Raw genomic sequence first — 27,443 nt, 5'->3', positions numbered from 1 at the left:
TAGCAGAAATAAAGTACATTATACAAATCACGGACGTCGTCGATGTTAAGTATAAAAATGGTATTTACAATAAGTAAACATGGACTATAGAAACACACACAGACCCCCCCGGCCCCCACCCGGCTCCGCCGCCTCTCCCTGCAACGGGGTGAGCAGGGGGGGCCGCAGCCCCAACCCCGTCCTGCCCCACAGACACAGCGATGCCCTCCGCGCCTCACCCCGCTCTGCCGCGTTCGGCTTTTCCTCCTGGTTTCAGCAGGAAGCAGCAGTTTGTGCCGCCTCAGGGATCGGCCCCGTCAGCACAGCCCCCTCCTCCCCCTTCCCCCCTCTCCCCCCCCGTGCAGCGGTTGTGACACAGAGCTCCGCGCTGTGCTTCAGTGCGTGTGGAGGTGTGAACGCAGATACGGACTGTGTGATGTGGGATCTGTCCCTCGGAGGGAGCGGTGGGGAAGAAGGAACCGCAGGGATGGCGGCCCGATGCCACCCGTGTGCAATGGGGAAGTGCCGCAGAGCTGAATTCAACGGGAAAGGTCCGACCTGGGCTGGGAACCAGCGCTGCCTGCACGCAGCTCTGGGTCCTGCAGCGCCCGGCCGTTCCATCAGCGCTCCCTCTCCTCCTCCTCCTGCTTTGCTGTCCTGTTACCACGAGCAGCAATGAGAGGCGGGGCGGCAGTGCAGGTCCTGCAGGGAAAGGTTTCCTGTGCTTTCAGCCCAACCGGCACCGAATTGCAGGAGTTTGGTCTGCAGAAGCCCTTAGGAGGGTAAGACAGAGCGATCCTTAACCAGGCTGGTGCTAAGGTTGGTGGGTGAGTGAGCGGAGCGGAGCGGCTGCTGTGCCCTAACCCTGGAGGTAAGTAGTTCTCCTTCTCCTCGCTTGGTGCTGATGCTGAGCGGGGAGATGGGCCCTCCCTCGCTCTCTGTCCATCCAGCATCCTCTCAAAATGTTCAGGTCTGTTTGCAGTGCCTGCTGAGAAGACAACGGCTGCAGAGGTAAACCCTTCGCTTCCAACCCCTCTGGCAAGGAGTGTCTGAATGGGAAAGTTTGGTCCTGTGAGTCACTTCAAGGAGAGAAAAGAAAAACGGGCTGTGCAATACTGACATGGATCTGTAAAAGGGAGAGGAGATGGAGAAGGGAGGAGGAAAAGACCTTCCTGCAAGGCAGGACTGGCCTTCGCTTTGTAACGGCTCTTTTTGGGACTAGAGGGCAGGATGGGGGGAGGGGAGGAAGGGAAGGGGTGCGAAGGGAGCTGACAGATTCACCGGCCTCTCTGTAAGTCAACCTGAAGCAGAAACTCTTCCTCTGGAGTTTCCCTTCACCTGAACAGAAAGGGAGGAGGGAGGGAAGTGGGGGATCGGGGGACACCTGTGTGAAGCTCCTGCTCTGAGCTGACGCTGCTTAAAAGTGGAGGAAAATGAGCCTAAATTAGAAGGGACCAAGTGCAGCCCCCCGCTCCCAGCCTGTCTGACAGGAACCAGCTCTGCCAGCGGCTCTCACAGCAGGCAGCTCTCCTGTGGCCCCGCACAGCATCACCTGTGGGTCACAAACACCTCCTGCTGCTGAGGAGGACCGACGGCCCAAGAGATGAGAGCAACGCTGTGGATGGAGCTTTAAGGCCTTCAGAGGAAGACGCAAAGTCTGGGGGACGGGGCAGGGGGCCGAAGCCTCGTTCAGAGCACAGGTTGGTACCCCACCCCCCCAGGCACTCCATGACCTTAACGGCCTCTGCCCGCTCACCTGGCTCCTGCTCAGCTCAGCCTCTGCCCTCAGCCCCACACCGGTCAGTCCCCAACTCTGTCTGCAGCCACAGACTTTGTTATCCAGACCCCAACCCTGGCTGTCCCATACAGAATCACAGAATTGTAGGGGTTGGAAGGGACCTCCAGAGATCACCGAGTCCAACCCCCTGCCAAAGCAGGTTCCCTACACCCACCTGGCCATCCAACCCCATTCACCTTCACCAGCCCTGATGCCCATCCCAGGGAGCAGCCACCCCCCACTGCCCCCCACACTGACGCAGCACATGGACTCTACCTGTGCTGCAGAAGTGACTCCTGTTTGCTCGCTGCTGTCAGTAGGGATGGTTGGCATCCTTGGGTCGTTTCAATTGGACCTTCAAACGTTTCATGCCAATCTGGAAGCCATTCATGGCCTGGATGGCAGTTTGCGCACTGGATGGGTTGTCGAAGCTCACAAAACCTGAAGGAGAGGACATGGGCAGTGGTAACAGCAGCACTGCTGGGGTGTGCTCAGCACACGTGCATCCCAGCCACGTCGTGCTTCTCTGGCCTCTTGGGCAGCGGCACTCACCAAAACACTTGCTCTGGTTGGTGGCACGATCCATGAACACCTTGGAGGAGATGATATTGCCAAAGGGAAGGAACATCTGCATCAACTCATTGTCTCCAAACTCCTGAGGGAGATGGTAGATGAAGAGGTTGCAGCCTTCAGGACCTGCAGGCACGAGGGCGGTGTGGAGGGACAAAGCACAGACAGCCCCAGAGGGAAAGGGGAAGAGAAAAGGGCTCAACTGAGAGCACAGCACTGGAGGAGACCCCAGCACTGCGTCCTTCGGCCTCGACCTCCCCTTACTTGACTCAGTCACTCATCCAAAGGTTCTGAGGGCTCTCCAAGACCCTCTGAAGACAATACAGAGAGCTGGAGGTTCTGGAGAGCAGATTCCCTTTTGCAGCTTGCCCAGCTCCCACCCAGGGCTCTGGCCACAACTCCCTGTGAGTATCCAGGTGTCGTCATGCTGGAATAAAACCAGCCACAGTGACAGCTCACGGCTTCCCACTATTGCTCAGCTCTGCCCTGGACACCTCTGTGTGAAAGCTGCAACTCTCACCTTCCCTGCCCATAACCACACAGCAGCTGCATTCGACCCACAAGCTGCAGCTGGAAACCTCCTGGGCTGCCACACATCCCAGCCCTGGGCTGAGCTGCTCACCCTGTGAGCCTCACAAGCTCCCCTCCTCACCTTCACGCTGCTGCTGCTGCAGGACGGGCGGCGGCTGCGGGATGCTCTGCGCAATGGGGGTGATGGAGGTGGTTGGATACACAGCTGCGATCCAAGGAGACAGAACAAACTGCTTACCCAGGGATGTGGAGCACAGAACAAACCATTTACCCAGGGATGTGGAACACAGAAAGGCCCGAGGGAGAGAAGGGAAGGCGGTACCTGCGTACTGCTGGACGCCGGTGAAGGCTGGGTGCAGGGTCTCTGCTACCGAAGGGCTCTGGGCTGCAAAAAGAACAGCATCAGAAGCACAGCAAAGGGAACTGCATGCACAGAGACTCCACTGAGTCTGCAAGGGGGGGTAGGAAAAGCCTCTGCTGCAGGGATCAAGAAGAAGAGAGCTAAGTTCAGCTCTTAAGGCCTCCAGATGGTTTCCTCCTGCGAGCCATACCTGAATACGGTACAAAGCCATTGGTGTAAACTGTTTCCAAGGACGGATGGCCGTTGGGAAAGGGCACCACGCCAGTAAAGCCATTGGAGATGGGTGCCACCAGCCCTGGCATGGCTGTCGTTCCCAGAAGAGGCGGCGAGTGCAGCCCTGCAGTGAGGAGGAGATGCTGTGAGGTTTGGCCCCGCAGAGCCCACAGTGCCGTTCCGCCAGGTGAGAGTGCTGTGCACAGAGCTCTTATTTCTTCTAGCTGGCGACTGCAGGTGACAGAGCTCAGCGTGCAGCTGTCACACAATGAGGGCTGCTGTCACAGCTCCAGGTGGGGAGACTTTAAACCCAGGCCTGTAAAGCAGCCAGCATGGCGCAGCGCTGCTCCCCATGGGCGCCCGTCCCCATCAGCTGCTGTGGATTGCGACGGGGAACGGCAGCGCTGCCAGGATCAGCCCTGGGGACGCAGTCACTCCTTCCTGCACCTTCCTGGCCTGAGCTGAGCAGAGTCGGTGCCCTCACCTGATGTCTGTGTGATGGGTGCTGCTGGCAGCCCGTTCAGACTGACTGCCCCGATCTGCTGGATGTGGCACGGCGAGAAGGCGACGCCGGGGCTCAGGTAGCTGCCATGGGAGGTGGACAGGACGGTCGTCTGCTGCTGCATCAGCTGCAAGGCAGGGCAGGGCTGCTCAGGGTCTGCACAGCCCCCGGCAGCCAAACTCCCTCCCTCCCACCCCCCCCCCGAGGTGTTCAGCTCTGCCTCGAGGAAGCCCAACCCCTCTGTCCTTTGCAAGGTGTGTGGGTGCACCAGGAGGTGTCACCCAGCCCTGCTCATGGGGCTCCATCCTTCCTCCGAGCAGAGAGGGATGGGGCTGGGAGCAGAGCGAGGGGAAGGCCGGTGCAGCCAGCAGTTGGTGCTGTGAGACACAAGATGCAGCTCTCAGAGCACAGCACCAAGCAGCTCTGTGTGCAGCCATCTAAACCCCTTCGTAAAGCTCATCTGCTGTCAAGCAGGAAGGGCTGGGGAGGCGCAGGCGGGATGCTCTGCAACTCCTGACGAGCTGGGGTGGCACGAGGCAAAGCCAGCAACAACGTGAATCCTCTTCACACTGATGTGAGCTGAGTGCCTGCTGTGCAGCACAACCCCGCCTGCTTGGCCCCGCATCCAAAACCCAACGTGGAAACGTTTGCACCTCTCTGTGCTTTCTCTTCATTCCCTCCACACTGAAGCTGCAGAAGGAGAGTGCCTGACCTCACAGCACCGCTGTCTGAGTCGACACGACTGCAAGGCAGCACCGCGAGGCGCAGAGCACAACGTGCCCGGCTGCGGGCACCCAGGGCGAATCCCCCGAAGCAGAGCTGCTCCACGGCTCGGATCCCTCACCCTGAGCCAGCAAAACGTGTCCTCCTGAGAGCGCTGAGGCGCTGCTGAGGATCCCCGAGGCCACCAGCCTCTGCCTTCACAGCCCAGCCTGCAGGAACCCACGCATGTCTTACTTAGAACATCGATTTTCTTTTTTCTCATTAGCGCCTGTTTGGTGGCAGGCTCTGGCTGGAAAACGACCCGCATTCAGATGCAAATGTGCCACACCGGCATTCCCAAACGGTCGTCGTTACTCCAATAAAATTACCTTAATGAGCCGTGAGAACAAAGGGCGGCGGTGGGCGCACAGCTGCGTGCTCACAGCCACCAGGAAACACGCGGGCACTGATGGCACCCACTGCTCCATCAGCCCTCCTCTGCACCCAGACCTTTCTTCAGGCCCCTGATTTGGTCTGAATTCATCGCTGGGTCCAACCTGTTGATGGAGCTGCAATGTCCTCACTTGTGGAGGTGGGATGTGGGGCCCAGCTCAGCTCCCAGCCCTCAGCTGCGCTGGTTTTTGGCTGCTCGTCCCATGTCAGGGTGCAGCCCTTTTCTCTCAAGCTGAACCAGCTGAAATGCGCTGCCTAGTTTCTAATTAATCTCACCTGACTGGATAACTTTAGACCTGAACAGCCCGGGATGACTTCACGTTTCATCCCAGATACGTTTCCTTCAAGGAAAATGTAATTAACATAAATGAAAAGCATCCAGCAGAATCAAGAAGTGAGGCCCTGAATGCCGTGGTGCCTCAGGGGGAGCTTTGGAGCGAAGGCTGCAGGGATGGGGAGAGCAGAACGCTGGCACAGAGCACTGGGAACGTAGCAGCAGCTCAGCCTGACTGCCACGTCGCCACCATCACCTGTGCCCCCAGTGCTGCACCCCAGGTAGCAGCTGGAGAGCTGTTAACCCTCTGCCTCTGACATTTTGTGCACCCGAGAGCTGGTGAGGATCTCTCCTTGTGGGAAGGCTGAAAGTGAAATGGGACAGAAAGTCTTGAGTCCAGGGGAAAGGCACCGCAGGCAGAGCAGGAAGGTTAGTAAGGAGCTGGAGAGAAGGCATTTACAGACAGCTGAGGAGAAACGAGAAGCAGATCAGCAAGCAGCACAGCCGAGGTTTGGTTCTGCCTTCTGGTCACCATTGGGAGCTTCTGAAGAGTGGAGGTCGCTGACAAACCAAGCCTGGAAGATCTCCCTGCTCTCCCTGCTCATACGTGGGCCACAAGCTCACAGCACGGCCCCCATCCTGCCGTCCTGCCCAGCTCAGCACCAGCTCCACGACAGCAGAGGGTGCACCAGAACAAGCACATCCTAGCTGACCCCTGTGCTGAGGGTAGTGGGTGCTTCTGGGGATTCTTGGAGAGAAAAACTGGGAAACAGTTCCTCCTCTGTCGTGGAGATGGGGCACAGAGCAAGGAGCCACTGCAGCCAGAGGTGAAGGTTTATTTTGTCCCCTAGGGAAATTACTTCTGGGAGCAGCTCCTACTTTCGGGCTCTTGGACACAAACATCTCTCACACCCTGAGCAATTTCCCAGCCTCCTTCCATGGGAAGCAGAGAGACTTGAAAGTGACGGCCATCAAGACCTGAAGATGCTCCACCAGAGCTGGTCGGGGACTTGCTGAGTTTAGGATCTACTTCAAATACCAATGGCAACCACCACTACCATTGCCATAAGGCAGTGAGGATCCACAAGATCCGAGGTGCAGCCAGCCTTGTCAGAGAGGAAGAAGGATGACTGGAACATCTCTGACCCTCTGCAGCATCCTGCAAACCCCACTGGTCAAGAGAGGAAACCCTGGGAGCCACAGACAGCAGTGGGAGCTTGGTGCCCTCCAGAGAGTTTCAGCAGAGAGAGGAAAACTTGAGGCTGGGCCCAGGGCTCTCCTGGTGCTCCAAAAGCAAACTGGCACTGTGGCCACGGACCCGGCTCACAAACCATGCCTGGCAAATATCACCCATGAATTGTGGCCCACAAAACAAGACAGAAAGACACGGGCTCACGCTCCACCTGTTCCCAGGCACCTCCACCAGTCTACGTGTCAGAGAACCCAGCCTCACTGTAAGGAGGTCCCAGCTCTCTCCCGTCGCCCCTTCCAGGAGGAAAAAGCATGCAGGCTGCGCTGCCAACTGAGAAACTGAACAAACCCCAGGTGCCAGGAAGCTCGCACAGTTACAGGGACCTGTCAGCAGTCTCCCAGCCCAGGTATGGAGTTGCCCCACAGCCAGGAGGGCAGCCTCCCCCCCCTGCCCCCCGGTGATACTCACAGCCTGCGCATAGGCGCTGTATGGGCTGAACGGCAAGGTGAGAGATGGAGTGAATATCCCCAGCTGCCCCACCATTTGCTGCATACGACGGAGGGTCCTCTCCTTATCTGTGTCAGCAAACTTCACCACTAGACTGGAGGAAGCGCCCTAGGCACAGAGAGAGGAGACAGAGAGAGGAGGCCGGGGGGAGGAGGCCAGGGGCAGGCAGAGTCAGCGGTCAGGCAAGGTGGGATGGGGCAGAGCAGGCAGCAGAGAGGAAGAGGTGCAGAAGAGCAAATACTGGAGTGAAAGAGCTCAGCAGCTGCCTGGAACGTGGGCCATGCCCTTCCCCGTCTGTCCATCCGTCCATCCATCCATCCATCCATCCATCCATCCATCCATCCATCCATCCACCCACCCACGTCCCACCCTTCCCCTCACACAACTGCACACACCTCTGGCTGCATTCACCACAGGCAGCCCCAGCCCAGCAGGCTGTGGGACTGCAAAAGACACCACAGCTTGCAGTGAGAGGGCACAGCTGTGGTTACACAGCCCCACACCACGCATGGGGCATTCCCACCTACCCCAGCACGGCCCAGAGGCCCTTCCACCACCTAAAGAGAAGGACAGGGAGCGTGCCACTGGAGCCCTGACTGCCGCTCTGCTCTCAGCAGGCACACAGACTCACAGCCTGGTCCCTGGCTCTCCTTTTTCAGCCTTTTATCTAGATAAAAGTGCTGCTGCCACTACCAGTCTGGGCAAACTGACACGCACCAGCCTAGGAGACAGGATGGTCCCCAAGGACAAGAGCACGGATGTGTGCATGTGCCCCCTGTCCTCACAGCTGTACCGAGCTGGAAACTGTGGTCGTGGGCAGTGAGGGAGTTCGCTCTGGGGGAGAGAATTAGGAAAGGGGAGGGAGGTACCCTGGCCTCATACTCACGGGCATTGTCTGGCTGCCGTGGAGTGCGTGGATTGCTGCCTGAGCCTCTGTGTGAGATGAGAACTTTACAAAAGCACAGCCTGGAAAGGGACAGAGAGCACAGGAGACGCAGTGATGGGACCACTGTGGTGTGGTCACATCTCACGCAGGGCAAAGGAGAGCGGAACAGAAGGGATGGCTCGCCCCAAGCACTCTATTCTGGACAAGCAGGAAGGTTCTCACACTGTTCTTTCAAACCTCCTCATCTGCCCCTCATCACCTCCTCCCTGCATTCTCTATGTGCTCCGAGTTGCGCCTACAAACGTTTCCAACTGCAGCCCCGACCTGAGCTCACTGACGATCCCAGCAGCTCCTTTCTGCTCTCTGTCCCCGTCCTTCCACCTGACTGTGCCCATCCTCCCCAGCCTTCCCCTCCCTGCTATGCGTTCCCACGAGGCAGGCGAGCACTACCTGAAGAGCAGGGAGAAAGGGCACGACACAGAGGGGTTCACACCTTTGCTGTTCCCATCAGGTCCACGCAGCACCGTACATTCATCAATGACCCCAAATGGTTCAAAGAGCCGAAGCACGTCATCCTCAGACTGCTGCTTATTTAACATGCCCACAAAGAGCTTCCTGTCCCCTAGGGGCAAACACAGAAACATCAACCTTCTATGAGGGACACAGTCTAAAGTAGGAGGATAGGGACACGTATGCACAGAACAGCTTCGTGTTGAAGACATGCCCGGCACGGCAATGATTTGCTGTTGGCTGAAATGCTTTTATGGCTGATGGACCCTCCTGAGCTGCACACACAGCAAAGGGCTCTGTGGTGTCCCTTCTCCTGGTCAGCAAGGGCAGCAATTCCCTGCTCATCATTATTGTTCTTTCCTTTGGATAATCCATTGCAAATTAGAATAACAAAACCTTCCTGGGCAATTATAGCCCTCCTGAGCAATACATCCAGTCCAAGGGGCACCTCAGGACACAGTGCAGACTGTCACAGGCAGCGTGGATCAACTGCTGCACCTTTGGCTTCTCTGCTTCCATTTCCCTCCACCAACATTGCTATTTCCACTGCTGCTACACAACCAAGCAGCACCACTTGGATGCGCCCTTCCCTGCCCCATCCATCAGCCCACACAAACACAGCAGCATCCTCCCAAACTGACTGGGGATGGTTGTGTCAGCAGTGAACGCTCCCCCAGCGCCACAGCCACCCGTGGGGAGATGTGACCCGAGGCGGGGTGTTGGATGAGGGCTGGGAGGATTCCTCATTGCGACGGGACCGGAGGGGCCGGCTTCCAACAAAACCAATGCAACGTGACGCACGTCGCAGCAAACAGCGAGGAAGCTGCAGTCTGTTGGAGTGCAGTGACCTGAAAAACAACAGGTCTGGGAGCGACAGCGCGGGCTGCAGGGCTGTGCTGTGTGCGGTTGAATAGATGACACCCGGCACGCTCACACGGCCCCAGCTCCGAGGCACACGAGCGCGCTGCCTTCCCACTGCTCTGCCATGAGAACGTGGGCAAGCTGTGTGCACGTGCCACGTTTCCCTTGCAGAAAAAGCAAGGCAGAGAACAGAGCGTGTGCCACACGGCTGCACCAGCACTGAGGCAGCATCTGCCCCCAGCCAAGGCTTGGATGAATGGTTCTGCTTTGGGCTGATGACTCATTTGGGAAAGATCCACCGAGATGCCGCCGGCTTGCCTCAGTCCTTGCAGTTTCGCTGCAGGTCTTCTGTTGTTTGGGAGGGTTTGCTAACAGAGCCTTTTGGAAGCCTGGTTTTTATTGGTGAATGTCAGCTTTTCTTGCTTGAATTTGGAAGAAAAAAAACGTTTCCAGCTTCTCTGCCTATGCAGAACAGCTTAGAACCGTGCTGCCCTGCAGAGTAGAGCTCTAAACCCCACACCTATTGGTTCTCAATCTCTTCTGAATGCTCAGAATGGGGTGAAATCACTGACAATGCAAGAAAAGGCTTCTTTCTTTTTTTTTCCCCAGTTCATTTCATTTCAAGCAGCCCCGCTCCCAAGATGGCACTCAGGGAAAGAATCCAGAGCTGTTGGGGCAGCCCACAGCCGTGAGCCATCGCCGCAGCTCCTGAAACCCCACAGCCTTCACCCGATGGCTGCTGCCACCACTCCCAAGGACAGATCCCAAATCGGCTGTCATCCTCGAGCCACGGTGGGTCACAGCTCCAAAAAGACTCCCCTCCTGGTAACAGCACACCCCCCTCCACTCATTTGTCCTCCGTTTCTCTCCAGATCTTGTTTTTCACCTTCTGATTGGCAATTTCCCCATACTGTCCAGCAAGCAGGAGAATTGTCTCTGATCCTTGGCTGTTGAGTTCCCATGGAAACATGCTCTGGGCGCAGGCAGGCAGATGGGAGGAGGGAGAGTGCAGAGCAGGTCGGGATGAAGATACCATGGGAACAGCCAGGGGCTGAAGGCTGCGGCCACGAGAGAGGGAGCACACGGCCCTGCAGAGGGAGGGAACCGGGCCAGCAGCCCCCAGCAGCAGGACTGGGGTAGGGGAGGCAGCTGTGGATGGGGTGGGACCCACAGACAGGCAGGTAGGATCCTCCCTGGGTAGGCAGGGGGGTTTTCTTGCCTCTAACACAGCGCTGATGGGCTTGGGCCAGCTGTCACATCGACTTGGCACAGCACAGAGACGCAGACAAACGTAGACTGCTCTGCCCCTTCAGCCCATCTCTTGCTGGTCCTCCTGGGCTCACATCACAGGCAGAAGGAGGGAAGAGCTGACACAGCCTGCACTGGGATGACAGGTCCTCTGAACTCATGCAGGCAGCATTTTCTTCCTAGCAAACCCCTTCTGCAGGGTGCAGTAACCCCCAGCATCCAGCTATCCCCACACCATGCCAGGGTTGCTCTGGCACAAGGATTCACATCCCTTACACCAGGAGACAAATGATGGTGCTCTGACTTAATCCAGGATGCTTAATTTGTGAGGCGTGAGCCCCTGCAGAGGTTCCTTCCCTGGGTAATGCAGATCAGGGCTCCACTGATGTTCCCTTGTCTGAGCAGCTCTGCCCTGCCCAAGTCTTCCTCTTACCTCCTGTCAGTGTGGGGTCACTGCTACAGGGAATGGCTCTTTCCAGATCTGCAAATGTGCTTGGCCACACCTCTGGTAAGAAGGAGAACTGCAAGAGGAACCTTTGGAGACAACAACCTGAGTCAGACAAATCCAGGGTGCTGTCCTGATGCTGCTTCCACTGCTGGGAAAATTCCAGTCTGTGGTGGATCCTGTGGGGACCGCTGGTTTGTGAGCTCTGCAATGAGGCTGGAAGGAAGGAAGGTGTTCAGAGCCTCCCAGCTATTCTCATGGCTTCCCAGAGAAAAGTGCAGCCTCCAATAAGAAGAAATCCAGGAGCCAAAGCCTGGCTCCACTCTGCTGCTGGGAGGCAGCGCTGATGCCCTGATATTTGCAGCCATTGCAGATCGTGGCCCTGCCTCCAAAGCGAGGTCCTGCCTGCTCTGCTCCCCACCATGAGCTCTTTTTGCTCTGCTCTCCCCCCTCTCCAGCCCAGCTGCAGAACAACCACAGCTCTGACATTTCCAGGGAAAAATGAATGTTTGCAATATAAATATTGTGAAGCAGAGGAGAAGAAAGAAGGGACGGGGAGTGAACTCCTCTCCTCCTCAGATTTCATGGGTGCTGCGTGGGCTCGAGGCTGAGATTCCCACTTGGAAGAAGAGCAATCCCTGCAGAGAGGGGGAGAAAGGGCAAACTCTGCTCAGAAAATACTTTCTCCCCCCTCCCCCCCCAAAGTGAAACAGAATGGAAACAGAAAATGCCTTTTTGGGTGAGAAGCCAGCGGTGCTGACCAAAAGGGTGATTTTCTTCTTTGGTGCCTTTTTCCTTGAGAGACAAAAAAATTGCTACTCTTGCACCGATTCTGCAGGAGAGGGAAATCATCCTCCTCAGAATGGTGAAATAGGAGCACGTTAAAAGCTGAGGTATGCCTTGTGCACAGCTCTGCTGGGGTGGAAGCCTCCCAAGGCACCTCGGGGTGAATGCTGCTGTGATACAATGAGAGCAATTAATTCAAGAGCCACTGTGGGATCTTCTGTTTTTCTTTGGGAACGAAGCCCACCTTTCTGTGGGAAAAGCAAAACCACCATCATGGGGCTGAGATGTGTCACCACGCTGTGCATCTCAGTCCCTTATGAATAGCACTGGAAACCATGGACCTATTTTGCTCCATATGAAAGCACCAGAGATGTTAAATTCCAACCCATCCTGGGATAGCAGGTAGCTGTGTTTGTATGAGAAGCTGTGCTGCTTCTCCAGTGAGGCACATCTCACAGGTGGAATGGCTGGGATGCAATGGGAACACAAAGGAGCAGGTCTCAGTCCAAGCCAGGTGTTGAATCCCCCAAGAAAACAGCAAAACCACAGATTCTATTTGAAAAACAAGAAAGATCTGACTTGATAAACTTCCTGTTTTTTAAAGGAGGGTCACGCAAACAGAAATACACACGTCTGTGAAAAAAGGTAGCACAAAGTATATCTCTTGTTTCTGCTGGGGCAACAGGCAAAATTGCTTGGAAATGATCAACTGCTTGGAAACAACCCCCGAAAATCCCAAACAAAAGTCTTCTGAATCTAAACACAGCACGCAGGACACGCTGCCCTGCAGGAACAAACAGCCTCACACAGATCCTCCCCACCAGCAAACTGCTCTCAGAGGCAGCACATGGAGAGGCAGATGCAGGAATGGAAGAAGGGGAAAAGCAATGTACCAGGAAGACAAGGAAAAGCAGCAAAACATCCATAAATCTGGACAGGGCGGGAGCTGCAAACCCTCTCCATGCAGAGCAAGAGCCTGAGCTGCTGTAAGCTCCCCATTAATTTCAGAAATGCTCTCCTGTTCTCAGGCTTCCAGCTCTGAACTGCTCATTAGGTGCAGCTCTCAGCGAGCTGCTTCCCTTCAGGCTGCAGCTCCTCCATCTCAGCCTTAAACTCAGGCTCCTTCTCCTCCAGAAGTGCCTCCCCACCACGCGCTGTTTTCTGCATTAGCATTTGGGGCCTGAGAGCAGAGGGGCCGAGCCGGCCCAGCAGCCACAGGTGAGCTGCAGGCACAGGGATCAGCTACCAGGATCAGCCACCCCAAATCTGTGCCACATACAGCCAACCATTCACACAGACTGCGGGGAGGGGGAGGTCGGGTCAGGGCTCTGCACCTCTCTGCTCCACCTCCCAGCCACAAAGCCACCACAGGAGGAACAAGGAGAGATGACAACTACCTCCACGGCTCTCGCTGTCTGCAGGTTTCACCTGAATCGGACGTGCCATCTGCAATGAGAAAAGAGACACAGAGGGTTAGAGCACGGCCCAGTGCCTGGCACACAGTGCTGATGGCACCAGGTGCTCCTTTCTGCCTGCTGTGCAGGGCAGGAGAGCAGCAGAAGGGAATTGAGGCGCCGTGTGGCAACCCAGGAGAAGGGACCGTGCGGATTTCAGAGTTCTGCAAAGGAAACCAGGATCCCCTGGAAATACCCTGTGTGCACAAACTTCTGCTTCCTCCAGACAGAAGGCAGAATGCCTCTGAATGTGACCAGCAGTGCAGCAAGCAGGCAGGTTGCATTTCTCCCTGCCCAGTCCCCCTGCAGTCAGAGCATGCTCTGTGCTCCAGGGAGGCTCTAAGAAGGGCAGTGCTGCTCTCCAGCAATGCCTCCTTACTGCACTGTTTGAAAGAGACAAAACATCCTTGGCTGTGATTGTGAAGAGCTGCTTACCTCTCCTGCACTCATCAGCAATGATTCGACCAGCAGCACCAGCCAGAGCTCAGCCCACAGGACACGAGCACTCTCCAGGTAAGACAGATAGACAGCTGTACCTGGATTAAGTAACCCACAGCTTTCACTGGCTGATTTGCAAACCATTTGTCAGTTGGATGGTACAGCACTGGTGTGTCCAAAAAGGGAAGAAAAAACACAGCTTCCTCCCCAGGCAAACAGGATCCAGCTGAGCCAGAACGGCATCTGAGCACTGCTGTACGAGGCAGGTGTCCCCACAGCACATCTCACTCCAGTCTCACAGCATCATTCACAGAGGCTGACAGTGACTTGAAGCAGTGACATTCACAGCACAAAACCCACCAGGAATACTGCAGGTCAGACCCACAGGCAAACTGCAGGCCAAGCAATGCTCTTAGGAGACAAAATAGAGAACAAAACCAGGCCTTAAAAGTCACAAACCGAAACGTGTTTAGAAGCCAGCATGCAAAATACACACTGCTGTCACAGCAGGGACTGAGCCAGGCTGGTTAGAAAACCAGAGCAGAACCCGTATTCACAGCAGCCAGAGGAAATTGTTGGGTAATCCAGCTGCTAACAGGACAGAGGGGCCAGCCAGCAGGCCAAGCTGATGGCTGAGCATGGTGGAGAACCTGTGGCAGCCCAGGGCCACGACCTGGCTTGCACAGACTGGTGGATCTCAAGCAGGATGAAGCCAAAGCTGGGAGCATCCTTGGGTTGCACTCTCTGCCTCCAGAAGTGAGGTGGGGCTGCAGAAGCTGGCCGGCAGCACCCCAAAGAAAGGCCTTTTTGGGAGGCAGCAGTGCTGGCTTCAAGCCTCTCTGCCAGGACTTGCTGTGTCATTCAGGGAAAAGGGAGAGGCTGAGGATCTCTTTCCTGCTCTGGATCAACTGCACAGCTTTACAGAGCTCCCTACGTCCTGCTGTGCTGCCAGGTGGCCCCAGCATGTGCAGCACTGGCACTCAGCAGCCTCAGAGCTGCAGCCGAGGACCCGGCATCTCCTTCAGCCCCTGAGCTCCTGGGATGCAGGGCAGGGTTCAGGAGGAGGCAGTGAGATTTTGCTTCAGAAAGCCCCAGATCTGCTGGCTGAGATGCGGCAGCTCCTGCAGCCTCTGGTCGTAAGGCTGGGAGAGGGCAGGCAGCCCAGATGTGTGCCTGGAAGAGGGGATCTGTGCAGAGCCAGGAGGAGTGGCTGCCCACCTCCCTCCCTGCCTCTCCCGCAGCACAGAGAAATAGCTTTGTCTCTACCCAGGAAGCAAAACCAGGATTAAGCTAAACAGATGGGGAGGGAGATGGAGGGGCAGGCTCGGATCTCATCTCCTATGTGGAGCAAATTCATTGGGGGGCAGGGAGGGAGGAAGGGATGCTGCTGAAGCCAAGAGCATCACCCCCCTCCCCCGGGTACAGAGGCACCCAGGGATGCTGGGGCTGACAGCCCAGGGCAAGGAGCCAAAAGCACAAGGAGGGGGGGGTGAAGAAGGGGGCTCGGTACCTGGGGACAGCTCACCGTCCCCTCCCCCAGAAGCACTGTCACTCCAGTTCCAAGCACCTTGGGGAAAGGAGGTGTCGTCATGGAAACGGTTATTCACCGCATGGAACCTGACATTTGTGGTTGCCGTGGAAACCAGCTCTTGGGGGCATTCCCTCTGCTTTGCAGAAAAGAGACATTTTGGTACGATCTCCGGGGAGGGGCCCCCTCCGTCCATCTGTCCACCCCTTCCCCCTCCCCAGAGCCTGCAAGGCCCCAGCAGGGTGAGCCCACAGCACGGCCACGGCCGCAGGACTGCAGAGGTGCCAGCACTGATGCCAGAGCAGCAGCACGGGTCAGCAGCGGTGCCAGCCTGCCAGCAATGCCTGGCTGCGGCAAGCTGAGGCATCCCGGGGGGGGCAGTCAGCTCTGCACCCCATGGCTGCTGCCATAGCTTTTCCCCTGACTGCCTGACAGCCCACAGCTGAGCGTGGGGACCTCGCCGTCGGTGTCGCACCAAGCCCACGGCCAAGGGTTGCACGCTGCCTGCTCACTGAGCTCCGGTCCTCTTCTGCCCCAAAAGAGGTGGGGAAGGAGGAGAAAAAGAGATGTGAGGAATCGGTCCAGATGCTGAGGCTGGGAGGAGAGCAGCAGGATTCTGTGTGCGCTGCTGTGTCCTGAAATGAGAGAGCTCCCAACCAAGGGGGAGGCAGGCATGGCCCTGGCTGCAGAGAGCTGCATACATGAGGTTTCCACGAGCAGGAGCTTGGCTTTAATCCTTCCAAGTCCCACGCTGCCATTGAAGATGAACAAAATTTCAAAGGCCTCTCAAGCAGAGATGTGAGCCTGCAAACACAAAGGGAGCCCACAGCTGCTTTAACTCCTCACCAGAGGCCTTGGAAGTGCCTCTGTGGTGAATAAAAATCGTACACAGGTCTTGGCAAAGAGCTCTGCGCCCAATAGGAACGGGACAGAAAAGGATGGGGAATAGGAATGCACAGAAAGGATGGACAGAGATCATCTCTTCCACGTGAGAAAGGCATTCAGAGGCAGGATGGTGGGCAGGTCGTGTTTCCAGACCAAACAGCCACACTCTGGAGGTGGGCATTCCTTCATTCCTTCATCCTCTGCTCACCACCTCAGGCTGCACAGCTCTCAGGGACACCTGAGCCCACAACAGCCGCGTTTGTATGGGCCCAGAATCACAGCCAGAGGCAGCACACGCGTGCCTTGGATCCCGAATGGCAGAAATGCATGTGCACAGCCCGCATGCCTACCCCACACAAACATACATGAACACACGTGTGCTGCACAGGACAAAGAAATGATTCACGAGGCTGCGCCCGCCTCACAAGCCGAGCTTAATTTTTCCTCGTTAAATTATTTAGCTGGGCATTAAAATTTAAGCTATTTGTTCATTTCTGAAGAATACCACGGCCACATTTTGCACACGCCAGCAGACCCACGTAGGCCAGATGCCCAGCCCTCAGCCCAAAGCTTCTCTCCCTGCTCTGCTCCCCAAACCCACGTTTGCAGCAATGCCTGCAGCTCAGCAACCCAGCAGCCACGTTTGCCAGGAGGAGCAGCAAGCTCTTCCTTTTGCTATTCCAGCTTTCAGGCTGCAGATAGAGAGAGACAGCCCCCACGGACGACAGGGCAAGCCTCTCTATTAATTAGGAGTTAAGTTATGTAGAATAGCCCCCCCAGGTACCATGCAGGGGAACCTCGCAGTGTTAAGTGGGTCAGAGGCAGAGCGCATTAAACACATGATGCAGGCTGGCTCCTCTGGGACTTCAGGAACCAAAAGGCATCCAAGGCCATTGGCAGAATGAGGTCCTGGGATTTCAGGCTTTTTAGGTTGTGGGCTGGACCTCTGCTGGCCGCTTAAAGATGTCCTGCATGATGGTTGGAATCAATTCTAGCTGTGCAGCCAAAGTTAAATGCTGGTTTGCTCATCTGAACTCAGCACCTGGTGGGGAATACGGCGGGCTGGTGCCCAAACCTCCTGCTTGCTCTTTGCCTGGTGTGCTGGTGCACCTCAGCCCTATTCAGAAGGATCCGCCTTCACGAGGAAAGGGAAGTGGTCTCACACAGCAGTGAGCAACGTTAGCAATGAGCAGCACTCCAGCACAGCTCTAAGAGCTGCTGAAGAATTCAGTCCAGTTAATCCCCATCCAATGCCATGCAAAAGGAGACAAGGATAATAATGAGAGCTGTGCTCCAGGTGGAAGAATCCGAGGGAGACGATGTTGGAGGTCACACACAAAGTCCAGAGCCCAAACCACGCAGCTCCTGCCCACATAGCAGTGGCCTTCTGTTTCCAACACCAACAAGAAAGATTGCTGGAGAGCTTTCACCTCACTGCTTTGTGTCACAAGAAGAGCTGAGGAACTCATCCCACGGGTTTCTCTGGGAGGTACTTTTCCCCCAGCACACAGCAGAGGAGCTCCCTCCCCTTTCCTTCCAAAGCTGAGTGCACACAGGACTCAGCAAGCAGCCACTGGAGTGCATGGCCACGATACACATGCACTGACTGCTCTGTGCTCCTCCTCCCTTAACACAGTCAGCTCTCCTTGTCCCCCCTCCAGCTAGCACTGCTCTGGGAGCAAGGCAAGAAGCTTATTGCTGTGACTCAAAGCCTTTGCATCGTCTTGATAGCCCTGCAGAAGTGACAGCACCATTACTGTGCGTTAGCATCAGACAAGCAGCAGGGAGGTCAGCTCAGTGTAGCACAGACAGCCCTGCCACGTGCGTGGCTTTGGCAGGCACACATCATCAGGTCAGGCTCCTGGGATCCACGGCCAGGCTGCTCTCATGGGGCTCCTTCCCTGATGTCTCAGAGCACCAAAGAGGACACTGGATGATATTCCCCATTGCTCGGATCTCCTCTTGTTATTTGAGCCCAGTGCCAAAGGGGCTTTAAGGTGAGAAAAGGGAGATGCCAAATGCTTCACATCTTTTTTTCTACAGGTGCTAGGGCACCAAGTGCACCCCTGGGAGCTAAAGGAAGAAAACTTCATCTCTTCAGCAGGGACAGGCAGGGTTATCAATCATAACCTACCATAGGCACCCAGCCAGGATGGCGACACTGGTGAATTATTCTGTAAGAAACTCAGAGATGCCCCCAGATCAGCTGCCCTTATCCTCACGGGTGACCTCAGCCTGGCAGATGTTAAATAAGAACAGCACACTGCTGACACACAGCAGTGATGGTCCTGGGACGCCTGGAGCTCTGAGCTGCAAGGCTGTGCCTGTGGGAATGACAAACCCCCAACCAACTCCCAACCTGTGCAGGATTTGCTGCTCCAGATGGATGCATGCAAGTCTACATGGCCTGATGGGATCCATCCCACAGTACTCAAAGAGCTGCCTGGTGTCATTGCAAGACCTCTCTCAATTATTGTTCAACAGTCTGGGGCATCTGAAGAGGTTCCAGTCAAGTGGAAGCTGCCAAACTTTGCCCCAGTTTTCAAGAAGGAAGACCCTGGTAATTGCAGGTCTGTCAGCCTCAATTCAGTGCCTGACAGAATTACAGAGATCCACTCTGGGAGTTACTGAGAAATACTTGAAAGACAACGTGGTCACTGGTCGTAGCCAAGAGGGGGTTCAAGAGGCAGGTTCATCTGTTTAGCTGACTTAATTTAGTTTTATGACAAGGTTACCCATGTTGTTTTCCAGTCGATGTCATCTTTTTGGACTGCAGCAAAGCTTGTAACGCAGTTCCTCACGGCGTGCTTCTGTACCAAATGCCCAGCATCCAGCTACATCAACACACAGTTCAGTGGGTGAACAACTGGCTGACGGGTTCAAAATGTTCAGGTAACTGGGATTGCAGCAGGCTGGCAGGTTCAATCAGTGGGATTCTGCTTGGCTCCATTCTAGGGGCTGAGGGAGCAGCTCTTGAGCCCCCTGCCCCTCATCTTCAGGCAGGACCTCCTTCCTTCACACCTGGGGGGCTCTGCCAGTGGCACCGCTGCCCAGCAGCAGGGCAGGGGGCTTTCTGAAATGTTCTACAGGAGCCTGGTGCTGCTCCTGGCTGCCAAGGGTGAGGGAGCACCAGGTGGGCCTTAGAGGGGCAGTGAAGGCAACATCTGAATGGGATGAGAAGGGAAAGGTGCAACCTGCTTTCTCAGAGCTTCCTGCTCCAGGACTTCTCCACTTCTCGGACAAGATGTGAATGCCCCATGACTGGAGGTGCTCGAGGCCAGGCTGAATGAGGCCCTGCACAACCTGGTCCAGTGCCTGTGTTAGTGCTTGGCAATCCTGCCTGTGAAGGTGGGCTGGAATCATTTGATCTTACAGGTGCCTTCCAACCCAAGCCATCCCATGACTCCACACACCTTCATTCAAGAGTCCCCTCTCACCCCTCACCATGCTCTACCTCTCCACCTCTCCTATAGCAAAAGAATGTTCCTACCTCTTCTTTGGTCTTCACCTTGGGAACATTTCTCCGACAGCAGAGGAGACACACAGGAACATGCTCACCACCTTAGGTGAGCTTGCCAGAAAATACGCCAGCTCTGGGAGACAAAAGCCAAAGCTCTGTGCTACAAGCCATGAGAGCCCAGCTGTGCAAAAGGCAGCAATGTCTAGAGGATGGGAGGGATGGATGGGATGTGCCTGTGCACAGGACAGAACCTGCATGTGCATTTTTGAACAGCATGCAGGAGTGGGTGCTGACCTTTAATTTCTTTATCCTTCCAACTCTGTAGGCTGCAAGCAGCAATGTTTGCCTTGGCAGCTTGCTCTCCCTCTGCCTCTTCAGGGTGTGTACTTCGTAGGGCTGCTGCCTTGCCTTGCCCTTAGTTCTCAGCCCCTTGAGCCAAATCTTGGATAGAATGAGCATTTGCACTCACCTCTGCAGTGAACGGGCACCTGTGCTGCTGCCTGCTCAGGGGCTCCCTGCTCTGCCCAAGGGTTCAAAGCACAAAGACCACCTCAATCAAGTGAACATCAGCCCCCAAACAACGCTCAGACCCCACACTGCACCTCAGCTGCAATGCCTGTCCTGTTCACACAGAGAAACCACTTCACACATACTGCTCCACGTTGGCTTCACACAACTGCTTGGACAAAGGGGCAGAATGAGGTGCTCTGACCTCCAGCCCCTCTCAGGCCCCGTGCTCCCTCACACCACCACGTGCTGTGGATCCTGAGGCAGCCCACGTCCTGGCAGCACAGGCACAGCCTGCCCACAGGGATGCTCTCCACTCACTGCTGTGTCTCTGCATTAATCCTGATGCCCAGCCATGTGAGTTACTGCTGCTGCATCTCAACCTCTGGTGCATTCCCAGAGTCTCTCTCTGCTCTAGTGCTGCTGCTGGCCGTAATTTTCCATTCCTGTGGCCCTGCATTCCCAAGCCCTCGCTGTATCCATGAGTTCTTTCCCTGCATTTTAGTGCCCCCACTGCTGCTCTCCAACTGCCCATATTCCCAGCTTGGATCAATACCAATTTCTGCCACTTACTCGCCTACCTTTCAGCAAGCCCTTCTTTGTTCTGCGTAGAAATAAAACAGGAACTGTATCTCGCCAGAAGAATTACTTTTTAAAAAATCCTCCCTCCCCTTCTCTCCCTCCATTCTTCTTTCCCTTCTTCAGGAGCAATTTTACGTAATTTGCAACTGTCTCCCTGCAAATGAAAAGCAACACAAAGCGCTTCTGCGAAACGCTGAAAAGCTGGCTGCTTTTCCCTCCAATTTCACTTAGCAAGAGGCTTTAACTTGGTGTGTGATCACTGTGCGTCATTAATAACCTCTCCAGTTCCTTTCAGAACTCAGCAAAGTGAAGGCACAATCACGAATCAAAGGCATGGGTTATTGAGATATAATATCATCTCACTGAGCCAGGGAGCAGCGAGGAGGTGAAATGCTGCTAGGCTGGCTGGCAGCTGAAGAGGACAATGGATTTAAGAAGGAGCACGAGAAATTGGTTTTCTCTCTGCATTTCAGATCCAAAGAATCTGCTTCTGCTCGGCCTCCACGGGCTGCTTGTCCTTCCTCAAACCTCGCAGACCTGACCTCTCTGTTCTAGGAAGCTCCATCATTCCTTTCCCAAGGGAGAATCCAAGCACTTGTTAATTGCAGACTGGACCGGCAGCAGTTCTGATGACAACACAGGTGTTCTGTGCCTCTGAACACGAGCTGCAGGTAACGCAGTGCACAGCTGACAGCCTCCCTGCTTTGCACCCCGACTGAACCAACGCCTTGGGAAAGGGAGCGAACTGAAAATCTGGCTGCTTTCAGAAAAAGATGCTAAACCTCACTGTCCAAAACACGCTATTTTGAGTTTAACACTTGGATTCCATTTAGCTGCCGCTTAAAGATAAACAGACGAAATAAAAATCACAGCGCAAAGAGGATTTCACCCCCAGAAGAGAGAACTTGCCAGAAACACCATAAAAGCCAACAGAGACCACGGTGATTGCCACTGATTTATGCAGAAAACCGACAGTAATCAGCAGCCATTTAAGAGCTCAGGACAGCCACGCTGCAGGCATGACACTGCTGGAGCAGCGTGGCAGCGTTCCCTGGGCTGGCAGCCCTCACATCCAACCCACAGAGCACAGGTAGCACACGTGGGTGTAGAGCAAACCCAGAGATCGATGTGAGAAGAGAACCAGCAGCCCTGCTCCGGATCACCTGCCAAGCTGCATGCTCACAGCACGAGGACCGAGAAGAAACCGGTTCACAGCATCTCCCCAAGCCTGCCATTAGCACACAGACCAAGAAAGCCATTTGTTTGAGATCAACCACCAGTCTGTGCTGTGCTGAGACCAACAAAGGGAGAACTTCATTCCTGTGGCATCCCCAGCTGCTTTGCAACACAACAGCAAGAGGAGCACAGCCAACAAAGCCATGGTGTGTCTGTTCCAGTCTCTGCTGCCTCTGAAGGTGCTGCCCCCTGGTCATGCATTCAGATAAAAGTTTGTTACCCACACAACAACACCACATGCTCTTAAACTTTCTGCCTGCCATTCTCTAATAAGACATGAAATGGGTAAAATGAACCAAAAAACGCAGACCACAGCCCACGTACTGAAATCCCAGAGCTGTGGTCCACTAAGTTCCCTTCTCTGTCCTATGTTAGGGTCCTCACCATATTGTTGGTGAGAATTTTTGCCACAGTTCCTCAGAAGACGCTCCAGCTGTGAATGCATACAGAAGAAACGTCACAGCCTTGCTCCCACAGCAGGGAAACAATCACTTACCCAGCACTCCTGCCTGTGCCTAAGTTCCAGAATATTCTCTGTGACCAACTGGGATGGGTGATACTCTATGGAAACAGGCAATCCAGGTTAAGAAGAGGGGGCTGGAAGCTGCCTCAGGTCAAGCAGCCCATGTCCACGCTAAGATCAGCTCTGCCCAAATCACAACAGAGGCCGTTTCGTTCTGGTAGTGACCGTCTCTAAATGAATGAAGTGGTCAAATGACCTCCTGCCTTCTCGTTCACAGAAGGAATTCCCAAAAGAGGACTGCAGTGTGATAAAGCAACAAGCTGCCAGCCTGAAGATCGACAGCTCCACATACAGCACAGTTCATCTGTATCTTAATCCCGAAGCTTAATTACAGCACACTGCTCATTAACTGTCTCAAGATTCACATGTTTGGAAGCGCTCAGCTAGCACACACTGCTTTTTCTTACACCTCCCTTAACAAAATAGATGATCACATTTAGATCATCACACCCCAAACAGACGCGCTTTGCATTGCTGCTTTAAGCACTGACAGCACAAACACAGCAGACCATGCAGAAGATCCCCAATGCAGGCATGCAGCAAAACTGAGATGGCTTTGAACGCGCTGAGCCTCGCAGGAACAACCTGCCAGGGTGCCTGTAACCCTGGGCAGGGCCGTGGCTGTGTCACACTGCTGTACCATGACTCATCACAGCTGCTCCTCCATCCTTCAGCTATTTCTTACAGTCTGCCTGCTCTGCCCAGGACCACTGCACACAGCAGATTACACAGAATTAACTCCAATGGCAGCTGAGAACCTGGCTGTCTGCACTCTGCCCCTCTGCTGTCCTCACATAACCTGAAACTGTAAAGATTCTATCAAGTGGCAATCGAGAGAGGCACATTTCCTGGCCCTATGATGCCAGCCCACGGGAAAAGAGAGCACAGATACACAAACAGGAAAATATGTGTGTGTGTAAAGGTCTTCAGGGGAGCTGGGAGGGGAGCAGACTGGACCTGTATGGGTTAAAGAGGAAACATTATGGCTAAGAATTTCTAACCCTTCTCCAGAGTCCCCTGGTTTACATTAATTATCCTGCTGCCTTGAGCACTCAGGGCCTCCTGCGAGCTTCTGTCTACAAGTACCCAGCTCCTCCACCTACTCAACTACAAATGAACCTTTCCAGTGCGTTTGCTCAGCCCTCTCAGCACAGCGAGGGAATTGCCCAGTCAAAGCCCTCACACTGCACTGAAGCAGGAATGGCACTGATTCAAAACCCCCAGCTCACCAGCAGGTCCCAAGGAAGCAGAGGCTTGCCTGCAATGAGGGACCTGACCCAAAGCAGCTGACTGCTCAGGATCCCTACTGCACTTTGCTCTCTGCACAGATGTAAACTGAGCAGGTCTCACCTGAAGCCACAGTTACTGCAGCAGAATTGGTTTCATCTATATAACTCATTGCTATTCCAAACTATGGGACGTGCCAAGTACGTTTCTTCCTCTGAGAAGCTGATGGAGATCAGCACAGATCCACCCAGCAAAGTGCCCAGGCACCACAGTCTGCTGGAACTGGGAGCAGATGGACCAGCAAGTTCTGTGCTCTTGGAAGGAAAGGATCTGGTACCTTCTGTTGTGACTCCTGTCAGCTTCCCAGCATGGCTGCAGTGCAGGCCGAGGACACAAACATCACCCCAAGAGCAGCACAGCTCCCTAATGACAGCAGCACACAGCTGGAGGTGCCACATCCCACCACTGAGACCAAGGAACAGCACAGAAATAGGGATGGCTGGAGTTACGTGGGGCAGCCTTGGTAGGACAGACAAAGAGCAGCAGCTGGGCAAAGAGCGCTCCTCTTTCCCAGGCCACTTTTACATCCCTGCTCCCTCCCCAGCAACCTCCTGCTCGCCAACCCGTGCCACAGTGTGCTGGAACTTACCCCTGGCAAAGTCTTCTGTTCGTGCAGTGCTGTCTGGGCCTTGATAGCAGAGTCTCTGGCACAGTACGTGAGGAATGCACAACCTGCAGGGACACAGCAAGCCTCTCGTTAAACATGCAATTGCAGATGCACAGCAACATAGTATTTCTCTTTGGTAAGAGCAGGTGACCAAGGTACCTAAATACTGGCCTGTGCCAGCAGACCTGTGCTCCAACTGTCCTGCTAAAGATGGAGTGCCCAGGACAGCCCTTGTGTGAAACCTGACTTCTTCATTAGCAGAGGGAGAGTGGAAGGTTTGCTAATTAAAGGAGCAAATGTTATGAAATCTGGAGGTACTGCAGTCTCTAGGGAAAAAGGCAAAGAAATAACATTAAAGGCCCTGCAGGTCTCATCCGAGGTCTGTTCAGCCATGGCAAGGGGTCCCAGGGAATCGCATCAATGTGAAACAGGTGTTGAGCAAAGTGAGAAACAACAGGAGAGCAAACAGCAGGGTAGCACTGCCTGTGGAGAAACAGCCCAAGACACAAAGAACAGAAGGGTGCAGGGACCAATATGGCTATTGATACAAAATAAAACAAGCCATGGACGAAGCAAAAGCAAAACCTGAGAAGCATCACGATCCAGCCCCATGGAACCTTAGAAAGCCACAGCAGGACAGGCTTGGCTTTCTGTGCCACACTGCCATCCATGCAGTGTGCACACAGCCACGATGGGGGAAATGGGGAACAGCAAAGCACAACGCACTCTGCAAGCACTGACTGAGGAAGTGAGATGTAAAGCATAAGGAAAAGGCCGGATCCTGACGTTCTCAGCCAAAGTCTGACCCAACATCTTAGCCTAAAACTGGAATAGGGGATGAGGGGAAGAACTGTGGTCCCTCCAGGAAGAAAAGGGATCATCTCTGGGTGCTCTGATGCTCAGAACAATCACACGAAACTAACCAAAGGAAGAAAAATTGGCTGATTATCAAGAAACATGTCCTAGCAGAGGGAAATTTATTAGACTGTGGAATGATCTCCCTGGGGAAGTGCCTGGAGCTCTGTCACTTGAGTTGTTTCAGATGAGGCTGGAGAACAGACTCAGACGCGTGTGACTCCCTCACTCATCTCCCTCCTATTCCCAGCAGCATTTCCCATCCTCAGCAGAAGCAAGACGTGTCCCTTCGGCCTGGCACTGAATGCCAACGTGCCCAGAGCTGTGCTGGACTCGCAGATGCATCGGTGCAGCCCAACCAAAGCCTGCTCTTCTGCCTCCAAAACCACTTCAGAGCCCCATGGATCCAACGGGGGGCACAGGACGAAGCCTGCATGGAGCTCTCCCTCTGCTCCACAGTACAGAATGTTTTCAGGCCATGTGGAAGCCAGCTGCTCAAGACAATCCCAACCCATGGCAGCAGATTATGCTATTCTTCCATCCCGGCTCCCAGAAATTGCTGCAGCTGAGCAAATCATAGCCGTCCTTACAGCTCTTGCTAGAAAAAACAACACCACAAAGCCACCACCCTCCATGAATAGCACACATACAGGACTGGACGCCTCTAACAGAGAATTAAAGCTCCTTATTGCATGCGTTGGGAACCAAGAATGCTGCACCGAGGCCAGATGTGGGATCCACAGCTTATTTAACAAGCACAGCAGGGACAGGAAACATGCAGGTAGCAGAGGCAGCCGGCCTCACTTTGGGGGAGATGCACCCCTTTGCTTTCTCTCATCCCTTTGCTTTCTCTCACCCCTCAAAAGCACTCGTGTAACCACAGAGCCCATTTCTGACACGCACAGATTCAAAGTTCCAAACCCAGATGCTTTCCTGTCCGCTTCCACCCACTGCAATGGTCTGCTGCTCTGCAGGGCTGGGACAAATCACACAATGTCTGTACTGAGATCATCAGTCTGCATTAACCTTGTACAAAAGCCTGCTCATCAGCCTGTTGTACCTGAGAAGCTCACGTTTGCTTCTAAGCAGCAGAAATGCAGGAGGCTGCAAAGAGCAAGGAGTAAAGAAGCTCAGCTGCAACCTTTGGACAACACGACTGCTGTCCCCCCACAGCCAGATGAGCTGGAGATGGGATGCAAAAGTCAAAGCCCTGGTCAGAAATGCAGGAAAGGGTTTTCCAGAAGCACTAAGCCTGTCAATGGAAAGAAATACTTGGGGGAAAACATCTTTCTCTCTGAAGAGACATCATCTCTTGCTACTCCTGAGGATGCAGCCAGTAAGCAGAGCACCAGTGAAGCTTGCAGAAATACCAGAAGCTCGTGGAAGCAGAAAGAGATTCCACACTGTGACAGGACCTTGCTTACCATGGCTTTGGTGGGTTCCTCCTAAAACTCTGAGCCTTACAGAGACTCCCAGAAAAGAAGACGAGAGCAGAGTGCTTCTCTCCCCATTAATCCCCTCAGCAGTGAGAAAGCAACCACAGGGGTGCAGAGGGGCCCACTTCTCTCTCGTTTTGCATTTCCTGTTTTAGCTAACAGCAGACTCACAGGATCACAGAATCACAAGGTTGGAAACGACCTGCAACATCATCTAGTCCAACCACCCTCCCATTTCTATTACTACCACAAGCTACTAAACCATATCTTGTAGCTCCTCATCCAGGCGCCTCTTGAACGCTGCCAGGGACGGTGACTCCACCACCTCCCTGGGCAGCCATTGCAGTGCCTGACCACGGACTCAGGTCAGTGGCAGCAGGCTTATGGCATTCTGGACACTTCCAGCACCCAGAGCGTTGTGCCTGCTGTGATGGTGCTGGAAGAGCCCTGGGGCTCTCAGGAAACCAAACGCCATCCAACTGAAAATCCCAACACAGGTTGTCCACAGAGACGGGGAACGATGGCACACTGCTACTGCACAGAGAGCTCACAGGAGGCAAACTCTGTCCTCCAGAGAGAGCATTTATTGATGGCAGTGCTTTGCTTTGCCACCCTCTGGCACCTGCTCTCCTTCAGCTCCCCTGTGCGTGTGACCATGAGTAATTAGTTCATTAAACCTTGCAAAAAGATAAACAGGAGGGGAGGACGGACTTGACCAGTCATTGGCTTTCAGAGGCCGGTCTGCAGCACAAGAAGACAGCAAGAACAGCCAGGAGGCAGGAATTCAGGGAGGCTGGGCATTGAAACAAACAGGATGGTGAAGTTAGCAGGAAACCCCCTCCACAGGT

The 27,443-nt window shown here is 54.6% G+C and overlaps 1 protein-coding gene across 4 annotated transcripts in view; it reads right to left on the bottom strand.

Moving 5' to 3' along the window:
• Positions 1-347: 347 nt before the first annotated feature.
• CELF5 (CUGBP Elav-like family member 5) overlaps positions 348-27,443 on the bottom strand; it is a 34,770-nt gene continuing 7,674 nt past the window's right edge. For 2 of the 4 annotated variants that reach the window (XM_042892500.1, XM_042892497.1), the window contains 12 exons: positions 24,287-24,369; positions 13,195-13,243; positions 8,441-8,569; positions 7,948-8,027; positions 7,023-7,169; positions 3,916-4,060; positions 3,409-3,555; positions 3,180-3,242; positions 2,979-3,062; positions 2,309-2,452; positions 2,033-2,197; positions 348-1,058 (listed from right to left, as the gene is read on the bottom strand). In XM_042892500.1, the coding sequence (XP_042748434.1) occupies positions 2,070-2,197; positions 2,309-2,452; positions 2,979-3,062; positions 3,180-3,242; positions 3,409-3,555; positions 3,916-4,060; positions 7,023-7,169; positions 7,948-8,027; positions 8,441-8,569; positions 13,195-13,243; positions 24,287-24,369 (1,199 nt within the window). In that variant the 3' untranslated portion in view covers positions 348-1,058; positions 2,033-2,069. Of the gene's footprint in view, positions 1,059-2,032; positions 2,198-2,308; positions 2,453-2,978; positions 3,063-3,179; positions 3,243-3,408; positions 3,556-3,915; positions 4,061-7,022; positions 7,170-7,947; positions 8,028-8,440; positions 8,570-13,194; positions 13,244-24,286; positions 24,370-27,443 lie in introns of those variants that run through there. The other 2 variants (XM_042892498.1, XM_042892499.1) reach the window with 2 other exon arrangements.

This window comes from Lagopus leucura, unplaced genomic scaffold, assembly GCF_019238085.1.
Source record: "Lagopus leucura isolate 7727_CA_CO unplaced genomic scaffold, USGS_WTPT01 145-1_obj-0_obj, whole genome shotgun sequence".
NCBI lineage: Eukaryota > Metazoa > Chordata > Aves > Galliformes > Phasianidae > Lagopus > Lagopus leucura.
The sequence above is the reverse complement of the archived record's forward strand: the minus strand, read 5'-3'. Positions and strand labels throughout refer to the sequence as shown.